The sequence below is a fragment of the Cibotium barometz genome, chromosome 9, assembly GCF_041138505.1.
Source record: "Cibotium barometz isolate CiBa-2024 chromosome 9, ASM4113850v1, whole genome shotgun sequence".
Lineage (NCBI taxonomy): Eukaryota > Viridiplantae > Streptophyta > Polypodiopsida > Cyatheales > Cibotiaceae > Cibotium > Cibotium barometz.
In genome coordinates this window covers 30,699,989-30,716,261 of record NC_141054.1, presented here as the reverse complement: position 1 = coordinate 30,716,261, position 16,273 = coordinate 30,699,989, and the positions used below count along the sequence as shown (strand labels likewise).

At 44.7% G+C, this 16,273-nt stretch overlaps 1 protein-coding gene across 1 annotated transcript in view; it reads right to left on the bottom strand.

Annotated features, from left to right (window-relative positions):
- The window catches only part of LOC147635449 (TRAF-type zinc finger-like protein), a 31,171-nt gene that overhangs the window by 13,535 nt on the left and 1,363 nt on the right, over positions 1 to 16,273 (bottom strand). Inside the window, exon 2 of the mRNA XM_086802724.1 lies at positions 15,046 to 15,181. Coding sequence (XP_086658850.1) covers positions 15,046 to 15,181 — 136 coding nt within the window. The remainder of the gene's footprint in view (positions 1 to 15,045; positions 15,182 to 16,273) is intronic.

The following is a 16,273-nucleotide window of genomic DNA, read 5'->3' as shown; positions in this document are numbered from 1 at the left end:
TGATGAAAAGTCCAATTTGGTGCCATATTATCAAATAAGGCCCGCCAAAAGAGACTTGTAGTCCTGGGATCTATATCCCCCAGAATGGACTTCGGCATTCCATGATGCTTGAACACTTGTGCAAGATATATTTTAACCATATGCTCAGCTTTGATGGTCTTTTTGACCGGAAAGAAGTGAGCTTGCTTGCTAAACCTGTTCACAATTATCCAAATTGCATCATTACCCTGTTGGGTCTATGGCAAGTCCATAATGAAATCCATTGTAATACTTCCCGCTGCGTGGGAATAGGCAATGGCTGAAGCAAACCTGGTGCCTTTTGCCTATCAAATTTCACCTTTTGACAGGTGATACATGCACGTGCATGTGCCTCTATGTCCTTCCGCATACTTGGCCAAAAGAAATACCGCTCAATCATGTGCATAGTAGGCATTATGCCTCTATGGCCAGCATATGGAGGAGCATGGCACTCATCCAAAACCTTTTGCCTCATGTCAGACACCACACATAGGCAATTATCTTTCATGAGATAATCCTCTTTGATCACATATGAGGCATGTGCATGACCAGCCATCAAATCAGCCCAAATAGTGGCAAAATCAGCATCTGTATGATACAAATCACGCATGGCAAACAAGTAAGTCCCCATGAGAGGCAACCGAGATAGCTGCTACATACGGCTTTCGTGACAATGCATCTGCCACTACATTCTTCTTTCTTGGGGTGTGCAAGATCTGAAAATGAAACATAGAGAGGAAATTGGCCATCCTCATATGCTTCTCTGATAGCTTAGTTTGGGTAAGAAAATACCTCAAACTCTGGTGATTTGTCTTCACAGTGAAATCAGCCCCAAGAAGGTAATGTTTCCATATAGTAAGTGCATGAATTACAGCCGAGAGCTCTTTCTCATAAATGCCAAGAGATAGCTCTGCATCATGCAATCTACGGCTCTCATAAGCCACGACATGTCCCTCTTGATTAAGGACAGCTCCTATACAATTTCCAGATGCATCACATTCCACACTAAAAGGCTTTTGCAAATCCGAAATGATCAACACTGGACCATGAGTAGTTGCATCTTTCAATTTGAGGAATTGATCCCTCTCTACATTAGTCCATTTAAACACGGCCTTCTTCTTTGTCAAATCATGCAAAGGAGAAGTAATCCATACAAAGTGCCAAATGAACCTGCAGTAGTAAGAGCATAATCCAAGAAAACTACGGATCTCATGCACCGAACTCAATTCGGGCCAATTCCGAATTGCATCAATTTTTGCAGGATCCATCCACACTCCATCTTTGGACACAATATGTCCAAGATAATGTATCTCTGACAAGAAGAACTCACCATTCTTTGCATTTATGAAGAGTTTATGCTTACGGAGTTCTTTAAAAACAATGGCCAAATGAGCTCTATGCTCTTCTTCGGTCTTCGAGAAGACTAGGATGTCATCAAAGAAGACACCTGTAAATTTTTCTGTACCCACAGAATATGCGATCCATCATTCTATTGAATGTAGCCAGGGCATTTGTAAGACCAAAAGACATAACAAGATACTCATAGAGTCCAAATGCTGCCCTGAAAGCAATTTTGTGTACATCCTCAGGCACTTCACGCACTTGATGGTATCCACTCTTGAGATCAATTCGGCTAAAGCATGCCGATCCATCCAACTTGTCAGGAATGTCGTCTATGCGTGGAATCGGAAACCGGTCCTTAATGGTAAGCTTATTCAAAGCTCTATACTCCACACACATACGAAAGGATCCATCCTTCTTTTGAACCAAGAGGACGGGTGAATAATATGGGGAAGAGCTTGGCTAAACCAAACCTTAAACAAGCTCATTCACCTGCTTCATGATCTCCTCTTTTTGGGATGCACTTACACGATAGGCTGGCCTAGTAGGCGGTGAGCTACCCGGCACGATGATCTTCCGGTCGTACGGGTGGCAACTCATTTGGTAACTCATCAACAAAACAATCATTGTGCTCTTGCAAAAATTTCAGCCTATCATTACTAAGAGTGTTTATATGTACATTATTTTCCTCAACATGATCTCGTACAAAAATCAAGTACGCAAAAACACTCTTTTTCATTACTTTCTTAATTTGTACATGAGATACAAGGGGAATGGTATCACCCTCTTCACTAGCATCAATTACATGCTCTCGGCCTTTATGTATGCAGGTGATCCTGTTGGTCTTGTAAGCCTTGCACGGATCAATACGTGTATGCCAAGGCTTTCCAAGCAATACATCACAGCCATTCAAAGGCACCACAAGAAAATCCTCATGATCCACATAGCCTTAAATGTGTATGCGCAACTTGCCAATAATAGCTACCATCTGTGTAGATATGAAATTCTCATATGCACAATTGTCAAACATGAACAAAGCGGGCTGATCCTTAAGCTGTCCCCAAGCTTTACATACAACCCTGTCTTTGCTATCATGTGAAGTGTTGCCCTTCACATCCGGAACCATATGCACATTAGGATTTGATGCATTTGCATTACTACGCTTCTTCTTGTTTGGTTATGCCTTTGAAATATGCTCGGTGCTACCACAAGTAAAACATTTTCCTTCGCTCATATATTGCTTTTTCTGCTCCGGAGTGAGACCATAGTCTCTCAGTTTGAAGGGGCGCTTCTTGGTAATGTTATTTTCAGCATTTGGACCATTTTTATCTTGGTTTTGGTCATTTTTAGGTGCCTGTCCATTATTTTGCAGATTTTGGACAGCCCTCTCTTTGCCTTGAAATGAGGGTTAAGCCTTATTGGATCAACTCAATTTGAGTTCCAATTGCTCGGTGGCGGTGGCAGCTGCAATTAATTGGTGTAAGGTGTGACCAGGATACATTTGTAGCCCGCTTTGTACACGGTCTGCAATCTCGATTGAAACCTTCTCTTCCTTTCCGCCTCGGTGACATGCATAAATGGGGACACCTCCAAAAGTACTTTCCAAAACTTTTGTACATATGCATTCACTGATTCCCCCTCATTTTGCTTCACCCAATCCCACTTCATTGTTACTCATTCAATGCATTGGGAGGCAAGAATTGAGCATAGAACCTCTCCTTGAACTCTTTCCATGATCTGACAGGATTCGGTGAGAGCTGCTCCGTGAGCCACCAATGGGCAACAGTGCCTTTCATAAACATGCTTACATGCCGGATCATGGACTTTTGAGTAAAATCCTCATCACTGAAAGCAATATCAAACTGGGCAATAAAAGCAAGTGCCTTTGATGCATCATATTCCCCATGATATGCGTTAAACTTCACAGATTTGTCTCCGGCTTTGAAGTCACAAGACTTTGATGCATGTGCTTGCATCTCAACATGTTTTCCCCCATGTTTGTCCATTGGGACAGCCCCTGTGATGACTGGCATCATTTTAGGACCAAAAGGTGATGCATAAGGCATAGATACATGTGCCATGTAAGCATGAGGCATGGCTGGCCCTTCAACATGCATTGATACATTTTCAACCATAGCTTCTCCCTCACGGGCACACTGTGGCATGAGAGATACGCGGAATACCTGCACCAGCAGAAAATTGCAACCCATGATGCATGTGTTGTGCATGCACATTTTCAACCGGCAATGGCATTTGACATACATTTTGACCACTACCATAAACATTGTATCCTTCATGGGCTACATAAGGTATTCTTGCATGGCGTGAAGTCACTGATTGTTCCTCTCCCATAGCATGGAGATTCATCCTCTTAGACATAAGTTCTTGTTCGGGCACCTATGGGAATTCCAAGACATGTGGGATGGTTGGCTTTTCTGCATAGGCATCCTCGGTATGAGCCAAGTATGCACGTGCTCCATCCCTCGGTTGCATGTGTAACTCTTGAGCAATCATTGCCATTGCATGATCCATATAAGATTCAGCTTTCTTGGCCTTCAAACGGTCATGTACCAATGGATCCTCGCGGCGGTAAAGATTCAATTCTTCTTGTTGTGCATGGAGAAGAGCCTGCATACGAGTAAGTTCAGCCCTCAAGACTATAGACTCTTCTTCCTGCATCTTCTCATTGCCACGGGACGGCTATCCCACATATTCATGTTTCCTATTGTGCACCACATGAGTTTGCTCATCCTGTAAAGCATTGGAGGCAGGCATTTCATTGTCCCTGCCTCTTGTGTTAGCCATAGTAGCAACGGAACGGGAACGGGAACGGAACGAAAGCACCACCAGGGGAACGGGAACGAGAAAAAGGGGGAACGGGAACGAGGGGGAACGGAAACAGGGAACGACCTAGATAATTCCTAGAAATGACGATAAATCTTAACATACAATGCTCATTTATATAACCAAATCAGAGACACACTAAAGTCTAGTGCACCATAATTTGCATGGCTAGATACTAACACTGAACAAATCTCACAAGTCAAAATAAATTAGCCCACATCATACATGACATAAGTGACAAAAAGCACAAAATGTGGCCCACATGGCACAGCCTAGATAAAAGAAACAATCCAAGTCCAAAGTCCAAGCCTCAAGGTGACATGCACATTGCAAATAGTAAGGCGATATCATGCATGGCTACTGCCAGTGATGCCATCAAGGAGACTATCATCTATGTCATCCAAGAAAGCCATATCATCAAGACCAACATCTGCAGCATCCAAATCTTCAATCCCATCCTGACCAGGATCTGCAAGTCCATGTGTCTCCTCATCATCCGAGGACTCCTCATCAAGCAATATAAACTTCTCTGGTTTGGGAGATGCCATATCACCAAGCAAGCGCAAATTAGCACTTACAAAAATCAAGTCATTGACTTGTTTTGTCCCAAATTTGTTCCTCTTCTTGGATGCAACATGGCCGAACACACTCCATAGCTGCTCAATCGGAGAGGAGCTTGCACCTTGAGACAAGATCCTTACTGCCAATGATTGAAGCTGTGGTGTACGAGCCCCATAATCCTCCCACCATAAAGCAGCCCCTATCTTAAACCTATCTCTCTGAGCATCAGCCGATCCAAACCTTCCCAACTTGCTGCGATAAAATCCAAGTTGGTCTTTCACTAACCTTCGTTTATCTGCATCACGAACCTGCCTAGAAAGCACTGTCTCCCAACCATCCATCACCTCATCATCGGCCTCTTGTCCACATCCTTGGAACTCGGGATCCAAGACATACGCTGCAGCATGCATAGGAGAATGATAACCATTCCATCGTGCTTCACATAATTCTCGAACCTCTGCATATTTCTCATCACACAAGCCCATTTCCCCTATTTTCTCGATCATTCGGTCAGCCCCCTCATAAACCTTGCCAATGCATGGCTCCCGTCCATCTGCAATCCGCATCAAGCGCATGATCGGCTTCATCATAGCATTGATAGTATTGACTTCATCCCAAAATGTGAAGTCTTGTATGGTTCTTGCAACCTCTATGCCGGCTCTTGAGCGAGAAAGTGCCCATCCCATCCACTCATTGCATACAACCAACTGCTTCAAAGGCAATTGCACTTTGGATAACCTCTTCATCATGAGAAAGTTATAACCAAAGCGTGTCTCTGAGTACTTCAAGAGATCCTTTTTGGCCGATCTCTTGCGGAATTCATTCAAAATAAACTGATGGTTTTGAATGAAGCTTATTATCTCCTTGCCTTTTTGAATGTGTGGATCAACCCATGGCAAGCTGCCAACATCCTTCAATAAGTTGCTCAAACAATGAGCAAAGCATGGACTGAATGTGATATGCGGATACCTGTCTTCAAGCTTAAGACCAGCTGCTCTATTTGTTGCCTCACCATCAGCTAAGAACTGAATAACATTCTCTGGTCCAACTTTCTCAATACCTTCGGCCCACTCTTCCACAAGCTGATCTGCAGTTTTTCCAGTCCCAGAAGCATCATGTGAGGAAATGAATTGCATTCTTCCTCGAGAATAAGCAACCATGCCATGAATGGACCTTTTTCGAGTGTCACTCCAACCATCTGCAATAAGTGACACACCATTCTTTGCCCAACTTTCATGCACAGACTCTAAAGCACATTCAATTGCAGCTTTCTCCTTTTGCAACAAGGTGGTGCGTATGGTCTCATATGAAGGAGGCTTGTATGTTGGGCCATACCGTGCAATCTCCTGGACCATTTCAATGAAATATGGAGACCTGGCAACATTGAATGCTACATGATCATGATAAAAGAACCTTGCAACAGCTGCATCTACCCTCTCTTTCTTGCGGGGATCCCAAGCTGCTCCCAAGGTTTGCTGCTTGCCGGAACTTGCACCCATAGACTGCGAATCTTGGGAAAATGCAAAGCTCCCAAGTCCTCCATACTGTTGTCCATCTCCCAAGTGTACATCTTCCCCTTGTCTACTGAAGTAAGATACATCAATTGCCGGTTTCTTTCGTGCACATGCTTTCTCCTCTTCACTTGGGTACTTTGCCAAAAGCTCTCTACGCATTTCAGGTGTTGTCCCTGGGCATTTGTTCACTTGTGCTTTTTCATTGTTCACATGGCATAGATGTGCTCTCACACGGTTTGCTCCTCCTGACTTCTCTTTGTTACATTGCTTGCATTTCCATCGTGTTGCACCTCCCTTAGATGAATACCTTTCTAGCCTTTCAACCTCGTCCCACCAAGTAGCATTCGAAGCTGATCGCTTTGAACCCGAGTAAGCCATGATGTCTGCAAATTCGGGCAAAAAGTTGAATAGGCTTTCAAAGTTAACCATTCCAGAGAAATGAGTCCTTTTTTTTCTTCTGTTTAATGGGGAGAGACTATGCACTGTGCAGTGTGAAGGGCACCAAAAGTTCAAAGTTCAAACAAAAAAAGAGAGAGAGAAGAAAGAGAAAAGCTTCTTGCTGCCTTGCCTTTTAGATGACTGTAGTCTGCACAGTGCAAGGGCTGGGGGCCTGGCTGCCGGGCGACTGTACTATGCAGTACAGAATGTCAGGACTCACAAGTTCAGAACAACTGCTGTACGGGGCCCGGGCAGGACAGTACGGGCGCTGGCGGCTGTACTCGTGGAGTCGTGGACAGCAACGGCGTGAACTCCGAACAGCGACGGGCGGCGAAAGGCGTACGGATTTGTGCGAATTCCCGAAAAGCGCCTAGCGCAAGGCTTACGGGCTTCATTTTTAAAAAAAAAAATACACGTCATCTACACGTTCCCACATGGGGAAACGGCAGGCTAGCGTTCCCTGGCCCGTTCCACCTACCGTTCCGCCAACGTTCCCTGCCGTTCCACCTTTTCTCGACCACCTCCACGTTCCACCATACGTTTCCAGCGTTCCACTGGTCCACGCGATGGGGGAACGCGTTCCACCGTTCCCAATGGGGGGAAACGGGGTTCCCCTGCTACTATGGTGTTAGCATCTCCAACATTCGTTGTATGGCTGTCCATAATGTTCTAAGTGTAGAGATAGCTAGTGTTCACGGTGATCGTCTCTCACGATAGAAGTGAAAGAGAACCGTATGCTCTGATACCAATGTAACTTGGTTGAACACAATGCTAATCAATACACTTAAATACACTAAGATTTGATGGACACTTGCTCAAATACAAGGAGTAATTTGTTGAATTGACAAGAAACACACAATGAGCCGGAACGGCCGACTCCTCCCTCAAATAAAGTATATTGATCTTGGGAGAATCAAGTACATAGTGTCATGGGCATTTCTGACCAGATTTCCATACCAATGCATATGAATACAGTATTGCAAACAAGTGGTTGTCGATGTAGACTTGCAATCCACACTACTATCTCAAGTGTCCATGATCCCTACCATCTGCTCTCTATTGTTCCACCAACACATGGTAGCAACAATCTACAAAAGAGCACGTAGGACAAGAGAACACTACACATGGTATGCGATCTTGTAATCCGGTTCCTCCCTCCTGCTACTTGCTTCCATATTTAAGCATAAAAGCTTACCAATTGCAAGTAGTGTCAATGACAGCGGAAGTCTTTGTGGTGGAAGTCCTTGGAATGATGAGATCTTCAATTTGTCGCATTTCTTCGCGACAAAAGTCTTGAAGAGGATGAAGGGAACCTTGGGAAAGCTTCCCCTATGGTTCAACTTGAGAAAGGAGGGCTGAAATTAGGATTTTCAACAAAAAGACCAGAAATTACAGCAATAAAGAGAGGTGTTTTGCTGAATTTCAGTCATTGGGAGTGTGTAGGAGAGTGATTAGCATCTGAAAACACTCTTGGAAGCTAGTGAAACACCTTAACAAGCTTGGAAATGGAGTTGGGAAGGAAAAGTGCAAAAAATGCAGCCCAATAGCCCTCATGAAGGAGGCACCAATCTCTAGAGAGAGGAGGAGGAGTGAGGTGGTGAGTTGTCCGGCATAGGTGGCAGGCAGGTGCTTTGTGGAGCAAGCTAGAGTGGACACATGGCTGGTTACTCCCTTTGTACAAAGGGGCTAAGGTCTGGGCGGTGGATGAAGGAAGAGAATTAGGGTTTCATGTGGGAGACACACACACAGAGAAGAAGGGAGAGAGAGAGAGAGACATATGAGGATAAGTCAACTCATCAAGTGTGTGTCTGTGACTCCCCTATCACACATGTATATTTGCACTAGTACACAGTGTGCACTTAATACATTAAAAGTACTAAGTGTACTATGTACTATAAAACACATGGGCTAGTACACACTATAAGGGTGGGCATAATGCCTTAACCCAACAACCTCCCACTTAGAGGCAAAGTGCCCTTAAATGAAGGAAAAAAAAAATCAGCATGTACATGATCATATACAAGGCCATATCAAGGCTGAAATTTGCCTCATCCAATGCCCATCAAGTGTCTGCAATGAGCAAACCGCTCTGGAGGCAAACTCTTTGTCAACAGATCAGCCAGGTTGTCATCCGTATGAATCTTGACAAGCTGAATTTGCTTGTTCTCTATCACCTCTCTGATGAAGTGATACTTCACATCCACATGCTTCGTCTTTGCATGAAAGACAGGGTTCTTTGCCAACTGGATGGCACTCTGACTGTCACAATGCAACAATGGAATATCCCCTGTATAACCCAAATCAACCACTAACCGAGATAGCCATAATGCCTCCTTGCAAGCCTCTGTGGCTGCAATATACTCGGCCTCTGTAGTAGATAAGGCAGTGCACTTCTGCATCCTGGATATCCATGACACAGCACCTCCTGTGAATGTAAACACATAACCGGTAGTAGACTTCCGGTTATCTAGATGACCAGCATAATCCGAATCCGTGTAACCATGCACTAATGCATCCTGTTTGCCAAAGCAAATGCACATATCCTGTGTACCCTTCAGGTATCTCATGACACCTTTCACTGCTTCCCAATGCTTCTTGCCAGGTTTGGCCATGTATCTAGAAACCACTCCCACTGCAAATGCAATGTCCGGCCTAGTAGCAACCATGGCATACATGAGACTGCCACATGCTGAAGCATACGGAATCTTGGCCATATCAGCCCTGTCACTATCCGACTGTGGGCTGTCCTTAGCACTGAGTTTCACATATGGAGGCAAAGGAGTACTAGTCTTCTTCCCCCCTTCCATATTGAACCTCTGCAAAACTTTGCCAATGTATTCCTTCTGAGACAAATACAACACATGCTGATTTCTGTCCCGAAGTATCCGCATACCCAAAATGTGATTTGCATCACCCAAATCCTTCATATCAAAGGTCTGATGCAGCCTCTTCTTCAAGGCATCCATCTCTTTACGAGATTTCCCGGCAATCAACATATCATCAACATACAAGATGAGGATCAATAGACTGCCATCCAAAGCTTTCTTGGTGTATAAGCAGTGATCTATGTCACTTCTCCTGAAATCCTAGGATTTCATGAATGTATCAAATTTATGATACCATTCCCTTGGTGCCTGTTTGAGCCCATAAAGACTCTTTTTCAGCTTGCATACAAGCTTCTCCTTTCCATTCACTGCATAACCCTCTGGTTGTTGCATATATATCTCCTCATGGAGATCACCGTGAAGAAAAGCAGTCTTCACATCCATCTGAATCAAATCCAGATCATCATGAGCAACCAAAGCTAATACAGCTCTAAGTGTGGTCATTTTGACCACTGGAGAGAAGATCTCATCAAAGTCCACACCATATTCCTGCTTGAAGCCCTTAGCCACTAACCTGGCTTTGTATCTTGGCTTTGCATCAGGTGCAACTTTGTGCCTGTAAACCCACTTGCATGGCAAAACCTTCTTGCCTGTAGGCAAATGCACCAACTTCCATGTTCCATTTTTGTGCAGAGAATCCATCTCTGACTTCATAGCACGCTCCCAAAGAGCCTTGTCTGCTCTCTGTAAAGCCTCCTTATAACATGAGGGCTCCCCACAGTCAGTGAGCATCAAGTAGTCAACCCCTGGAACAAACCTGTCAGGGGGTCTAGAGGGTCGTGTGGACCTCCGTACCCAATGACCATCATTTGCAGGTTCCTGTCCAGCCTGCATATCACCTATTGGTGGCTCCTGTTCCATGCCATAAGGTTGCAAGATCATGCCCGGTATCTCCTCTAACTGTGGGATATCCATAGGGATATCTTCTGCCAACTCTGGCTGTCCATTTGGACCATTTTCAGCACCATTTAAGGGCTGGTTTTGCTGCTGTAATGGCTGATTTACAGCCCTTGGTTGTTGTCCATGATGTCCATCATCATCAAAGATGACTCTGCCAGGCTCCTGTTGCCTTGCAGGCATTTTATACATGCATGTTTCATCAAAAATGACATCATTGCTGCGTATAATCTTTCTATTCACGGGATCCCAAAGTCTATACCCCATTTCACCTCTGTCACCATATCCTAGGAATATGCATTTGTGAGACTTAGGATCAAGTTTGGTGCGTATTTCCCTGCGTATGTGCACGTACGCAACGCAACCAAACACTCTCAAGTGCTTGTAGGACGGAGGCTTCCCTGTCCATACTTCCTCTGGCACTTTCCCACCAAGCCTCGTGTTAGGTGACCTGTTTATAAGATGAACGGCTGTCATAACAGCTTCAGCCCAAAAACCATGAGGTAACGCAGCATGTGACAACATAGAACGGACCTTCTCCTGAATGGTCCTGTTCATCCTCTCTGTTGTCCCGTTTTGTGGAGGATCATAAGGAGTAGAGAGCTCCCTCTTGATGCCTTTAGCATCACAACTGAAACTGTTTGGACATATACTCTCCAGCATTGTCGGAACGCAAAGCCTTCAGTGTTTTGCCAGTTTGATTCTCAACATGAGCAACAAACTTCTGAAACACTGAGAATGTATCACTCTTCAAACGAAGAGGATAAACCCACACCTTGCGTGTGGCATCGTCAATAAAAGAGAGAAAATATTTTGCCCCTCCCAAAGAAAGCTGAGGCATCTCACATACATCTCTATGCACAAGCTCTAACTGAGCATCTTTCTGTCCAAGAGCTTTCTTGTGGGAGCACTGGAGTTGCCTGCCATATATACTATGCTCACAAAACTGAAAACTTGAGAACTTTAGATAAGGCAAGTAACCAAAACGAGACAATTGCTCCATTCCTTTGACACTCATGTGTCCCAACCGGCTATGCCACATAGAGATTTCCGGCAGCTCGGTTGCACTTACATTAGCATGGTGACAAACATTAGCATGCATGAAGTAAAGAGTGTCCACCTTAGAGCCTCTGGCAACAACCAGTGAGCCCTTACTAATCTTCCACTTTCCACGACCAAATGTGGTAACATAATCAACATCATCAAGCTGTCCAGTAGAAAGCAGGTTCTTCTTGATCTCAGGCACATGCCTGACATCATGGAGCATAAGCTGTGAGCCATCTGAAAACACAAGCCTCACATCACCTCTGCCAAGAATCTTGCATGCATGGTTGTCACCCAAATAAACTACTCCTTCATTGCCAGCAGTATACCTGACAAACAAGTCTCTGCAACCTGTGACATGAAAGGAGGCACCTGAATCAATGATCCATGAGTGCATACCATGACCATCTCCTGCAAGAAGTGAATGGGCATCAAGTGAAGACGCGAATAGGACTTCATCCTCACTGTCACCTACATGTGACACATTGACTTCTTCAATCTTGACTCCACTTTTGCCCTTTGGCTTTGCATCTTTGGCTTCATCTTTGTCTTTGTCTTTTCCTTTGCGCTTTTCCTTTTGATCATTCTTCCATTTGTAGCATTGCTTTTTGATATGTCCCTTCTTGCCACAATAATGGCATTCCAAGTCCTTTTTGGAGCGGGACTTGCTCCTTCCCCATTCTTGGCTTTTACCCCTTTGCTGGGATCTCCCACGTGCATTCATTGCATTGGACTTTCCAACAGAGTTGTTTTTCCTCTTCATCTCCTCTTGAAGGAGAGCACCCTCCACATTTGCATATGACAACATAGCATTCGAATTGCTAGTGGCTGTCCTAAATGTGTCCCAACTCTCTGGCAAAGTGCATAAGAGAAAGGTGGCTTTGAACTCATTGTCCATTGCCAACTTTTGATTGATGACCTGGCTGACAACACCATTAAACTCATTTAGATGGGCTGTCATAGACGCCCTTTCCTTCATTTGAAGACCTATGAGTTTCTTCAACCAATACACTTTGCTTGAGGCACTTTGCTGGGCATACAAGTCCTGCAATCTTTGCCACATTCCCCAAGCTGTCTTCTCTTCACGTATGCTGAAAAGTAAAGTGTCTGACACAGACAACATGATGGTGGATCTTGCCAGCTCATCCATATCTTCCCATTCTTCAGCAGTAAGAGAAGCGGGCATTACACCCCTTTCTTTAATGGGCTTGTGCTGCTTCTTCTGGAGCAACACATTATAGCACTGGGTTTGCCAAATATCATAACTATGTGAGCCTTCAAGCTTCTTGATGTGAAGCAATGAAGAGCTCTCACCTGTGGTTGCCATACCAATATGCAACCTTTGTCAATGCCTGACTCCCTGCAAGATGTGCAAACACTGCACCAAAGCACACAAAGTGCTCACAGTTGTTCTCCCAAAGTTTATCTCCCACTGCGGAAGCACAAATGCAACTCTACTCCCACTGTATGTGATAAAATCACCAAAATCTGGTTGCTGCAGATTTAGGACAGCACCTTAGATGTGCTCTGTTCCCCTTCCAAAGTACTGTATAACAGTACTAAGTGCTCACCAATGATGTACCAAACCTGTACCGGCAAGTACAGCAACTGAAAATGAGCCTTTTCCTCACTTAAATCAATGTACAGCCATGCCAAAACTTGTACAAAGTTGTACCAAATCTGTACCAGTAAGTACAGTAGCAATAAATGCTCTCCTAGCTGTCCAAATGAGTGAAAATCAGACCTTGACAGTCCCCACCACTGCATACAACAATCCCGAACAGAAATTGAGCAAAAGCCCCTTGACTGCAAGTGGATTTCTGAGGGTTCAAAGCATAAAAGTCTTCCCTGCTGCTTTGCCAAGCTCAACAAGCATAAAATCTTGAAAAGCCCCTTGATTTAAGATCAATTTCTGATCATACATGGTACATTGACGCACATGAAGGCATCCAAAGTCTTTACAATGCTTCCCCCTGGCCACATATACATCAAATACATAAAAGCCCCTTGATTTACAGGCACATTGAGTGCTTGACAGGCATCAACACATTGCCCAAAGCATCAAATGCCAGTGCCTGCATGCAAATCAACCCAATTGGCACAAAAGTCCTTTGATTTGCACTCCAATTTCCTGCAATTTTGGCCCAAATGTGAGATTGCTCACATCATACAGCATGTATGAATGCCCAATGGCACAATTACATCAAAAGCCCCAAATTTTGACATCCAATTTCCTGCAAATTGACGCGGAATGTGACCAATGTCACCTAATTGTTGCCAATTTTGCTCAAAATCTGAGCAATTTGGACCTGTACCTGCTCAATTGATGATTGTACCTGCTCAATTGCAAATCCCAAAAAAAAAATTGAAGCAAATACCTTTGAAATCAGCTGATTTCTGTTGCAGAAAGGGGGGGGCGTCAAATTTGCTGACTCGTGCTGATGCTGCTGCGGAAAGATTGTGCAGATTGCTGATGGGCTTGCAGATGGTTGCTGACGTGATGGGAGCATCTGTGTGCAGACGGACCGCTCTGTGGACTATAGCTGGTTGGAGCTTCTATACACAGAAGCCTAAGCTGGTTCGCCTATCTACATATGGTGCTGGAGGGGACAACGATGGGATGTTTTGCTGAAGGCAACCAAGATGCAGGCGCATGCGACGGGAGGTAGGCGCACAGAAAGCATGAGTGTGGCGAGACGGCCACGGCACAGATAAAGCGATGCCGCCTCCGACAGTGCCTTTATCGCAGAAGCGCCACGTCGCGGGAAGCTCCTTCAATCTAGACTTCGTCGGGGAAGCTCCAGTGGATGCATGTGTCCTTCTCAGGCTCCGGATTCCACCCTTGCCTGTATGCACAGCAGCTACCGATTGGAACGGAGCCTCTCCCGCACGGCACCCGACTCCTCCAGCTGCGCGCGAAGTTGACGTTGGTGCGTAGCTCTCCTCGTGGGCGACACGCTGATGCTTTCCGTTCGAATGTGCGGACTCTGTGCACTTGTGCTGCCCAGGCTAGCGGGCAGATAGTGGTGGGCAGCGGCAGTACCGCCGAAACGGGCTGAGCCTCTGCACTCGTTTTGTTACGCCCAATCTCCATGCTAATATTTGGAAACTTCGACATCTTGAGTTTCATTAAAGACAGCATTTGATGACAAGGTTACACTAATTCCAGCACTTATTTCTAGGCTAGGTGCAGAACGGTACCAGCAAGTGGGATGGGCAGGCAGTCGGACAAACAAGATTGCCCGTCCATCCCTGACGGGCAGCAAAAACAGGCCCCTGCTGACGAGCAGTGACTGTAGCCGGTCAAAGTGCTAAAAGGAGGCAAGGAGTCTCCATTCATAGATCATAGATGTGAGTTATTTGTAGACGAACTAGTTGCTATTCAAGAACCTACTTTTTAACCCGATTTACATATAACAAGACAATAATGAAGCATAATATGTGATCTGTAGCATGCCATGTTCCATATAGTTCAATGGTCACACACAAAGAGAAACACTTACAGGTGCATGAACATCATCAAAATGCTCCACAGCTCGGGTTTTAGCCACCATCTCTCCACAAAGGTTGCAGCGCTCCAAATTCCGATTGCAATGTGCAACATGGAGATCAAAGTTTGCTGCAGGCACTTGCCGTTCACTGTTTCCAAAGAAGCACAACACTTTTGAGTTGACATGATAACATACCATCTTTAAAACTTCCGATCGTAGAGAAAACTTGAGATTGTTGAAGGATTTTTTAAGCTAGACAACACCATGATACTAGAATAAGAAGCGTATGCTTATGACTTGCAAGTTATCCATGTTTTGTGACTTGTCAGTCACCTATATTTACAGATGAACAGTTGCGTAATAGGGGGATCTACAGGCCTTAGGCCAGTGTTTGAGGTGTCCAACAAGAAGAGGAATGCCCACATAAACTAATGTCTAGAGTCACCTCACCCATTTCCACTATGCTGGGCTTAGAGGTAAGTAACACCCCTGTGTGGATCATACTCAAGAGAATAAATGTTAAGAATAATGCCCACTTACTCTTGATGTAGTCGTCATCTATTGATGTTATCATTATCATGTTCAAGAGCTTTGAGGTGATACATATCTGGCTGAAAATCTGGTTGTCATATCTGGTCATCACATGTGATCCATGTCTAGCCTTTATACGCCATGCAAGCATGCCTAGTAATCTATGATGTCATCCAGGTCAAGCGTAAAAGGTGAAAAGATCATGTGTCCCTACGCAAAAAGAAAAGTATTGCATGCCAACCGGAAGCGTGCTTATTATGTGCAGCAGTTAACTGTAATTAACACACAAACAGAAAATGCACAGAGAGAAGTAGGGAAGAGATTCACCAGATCTACTGTATATATAAACTAAGTAAATGAATATTTACAATGATTGCTCAGATCTGGACTAGATCTAGACTCCCGAATGTTGTGCGTTAAGCTATTGATGCATGATACCAGTTGTACTTGCTGCTTTAAAGCTGTACAACACTGAAACCTGCTGTGCCGAGGCTGCCAAGTGCTGATCCACACTGCACAGCCGAGGCTTTCATATCCAAGTCTGAATGCGAATAGTTATAGCCTCAAGCTCAAGGTTTCTCTGCACGAGCAATGGCTAGGTGGCAAGCATGAAAGCTTCATTGTGTGGCCCTTAAGGTATGGACTCTAGCCCTAGTTCTTTAGGTGTTTGTTTGAGTGCCTAACTGATATTGGGTTCCCATTTGCCCCC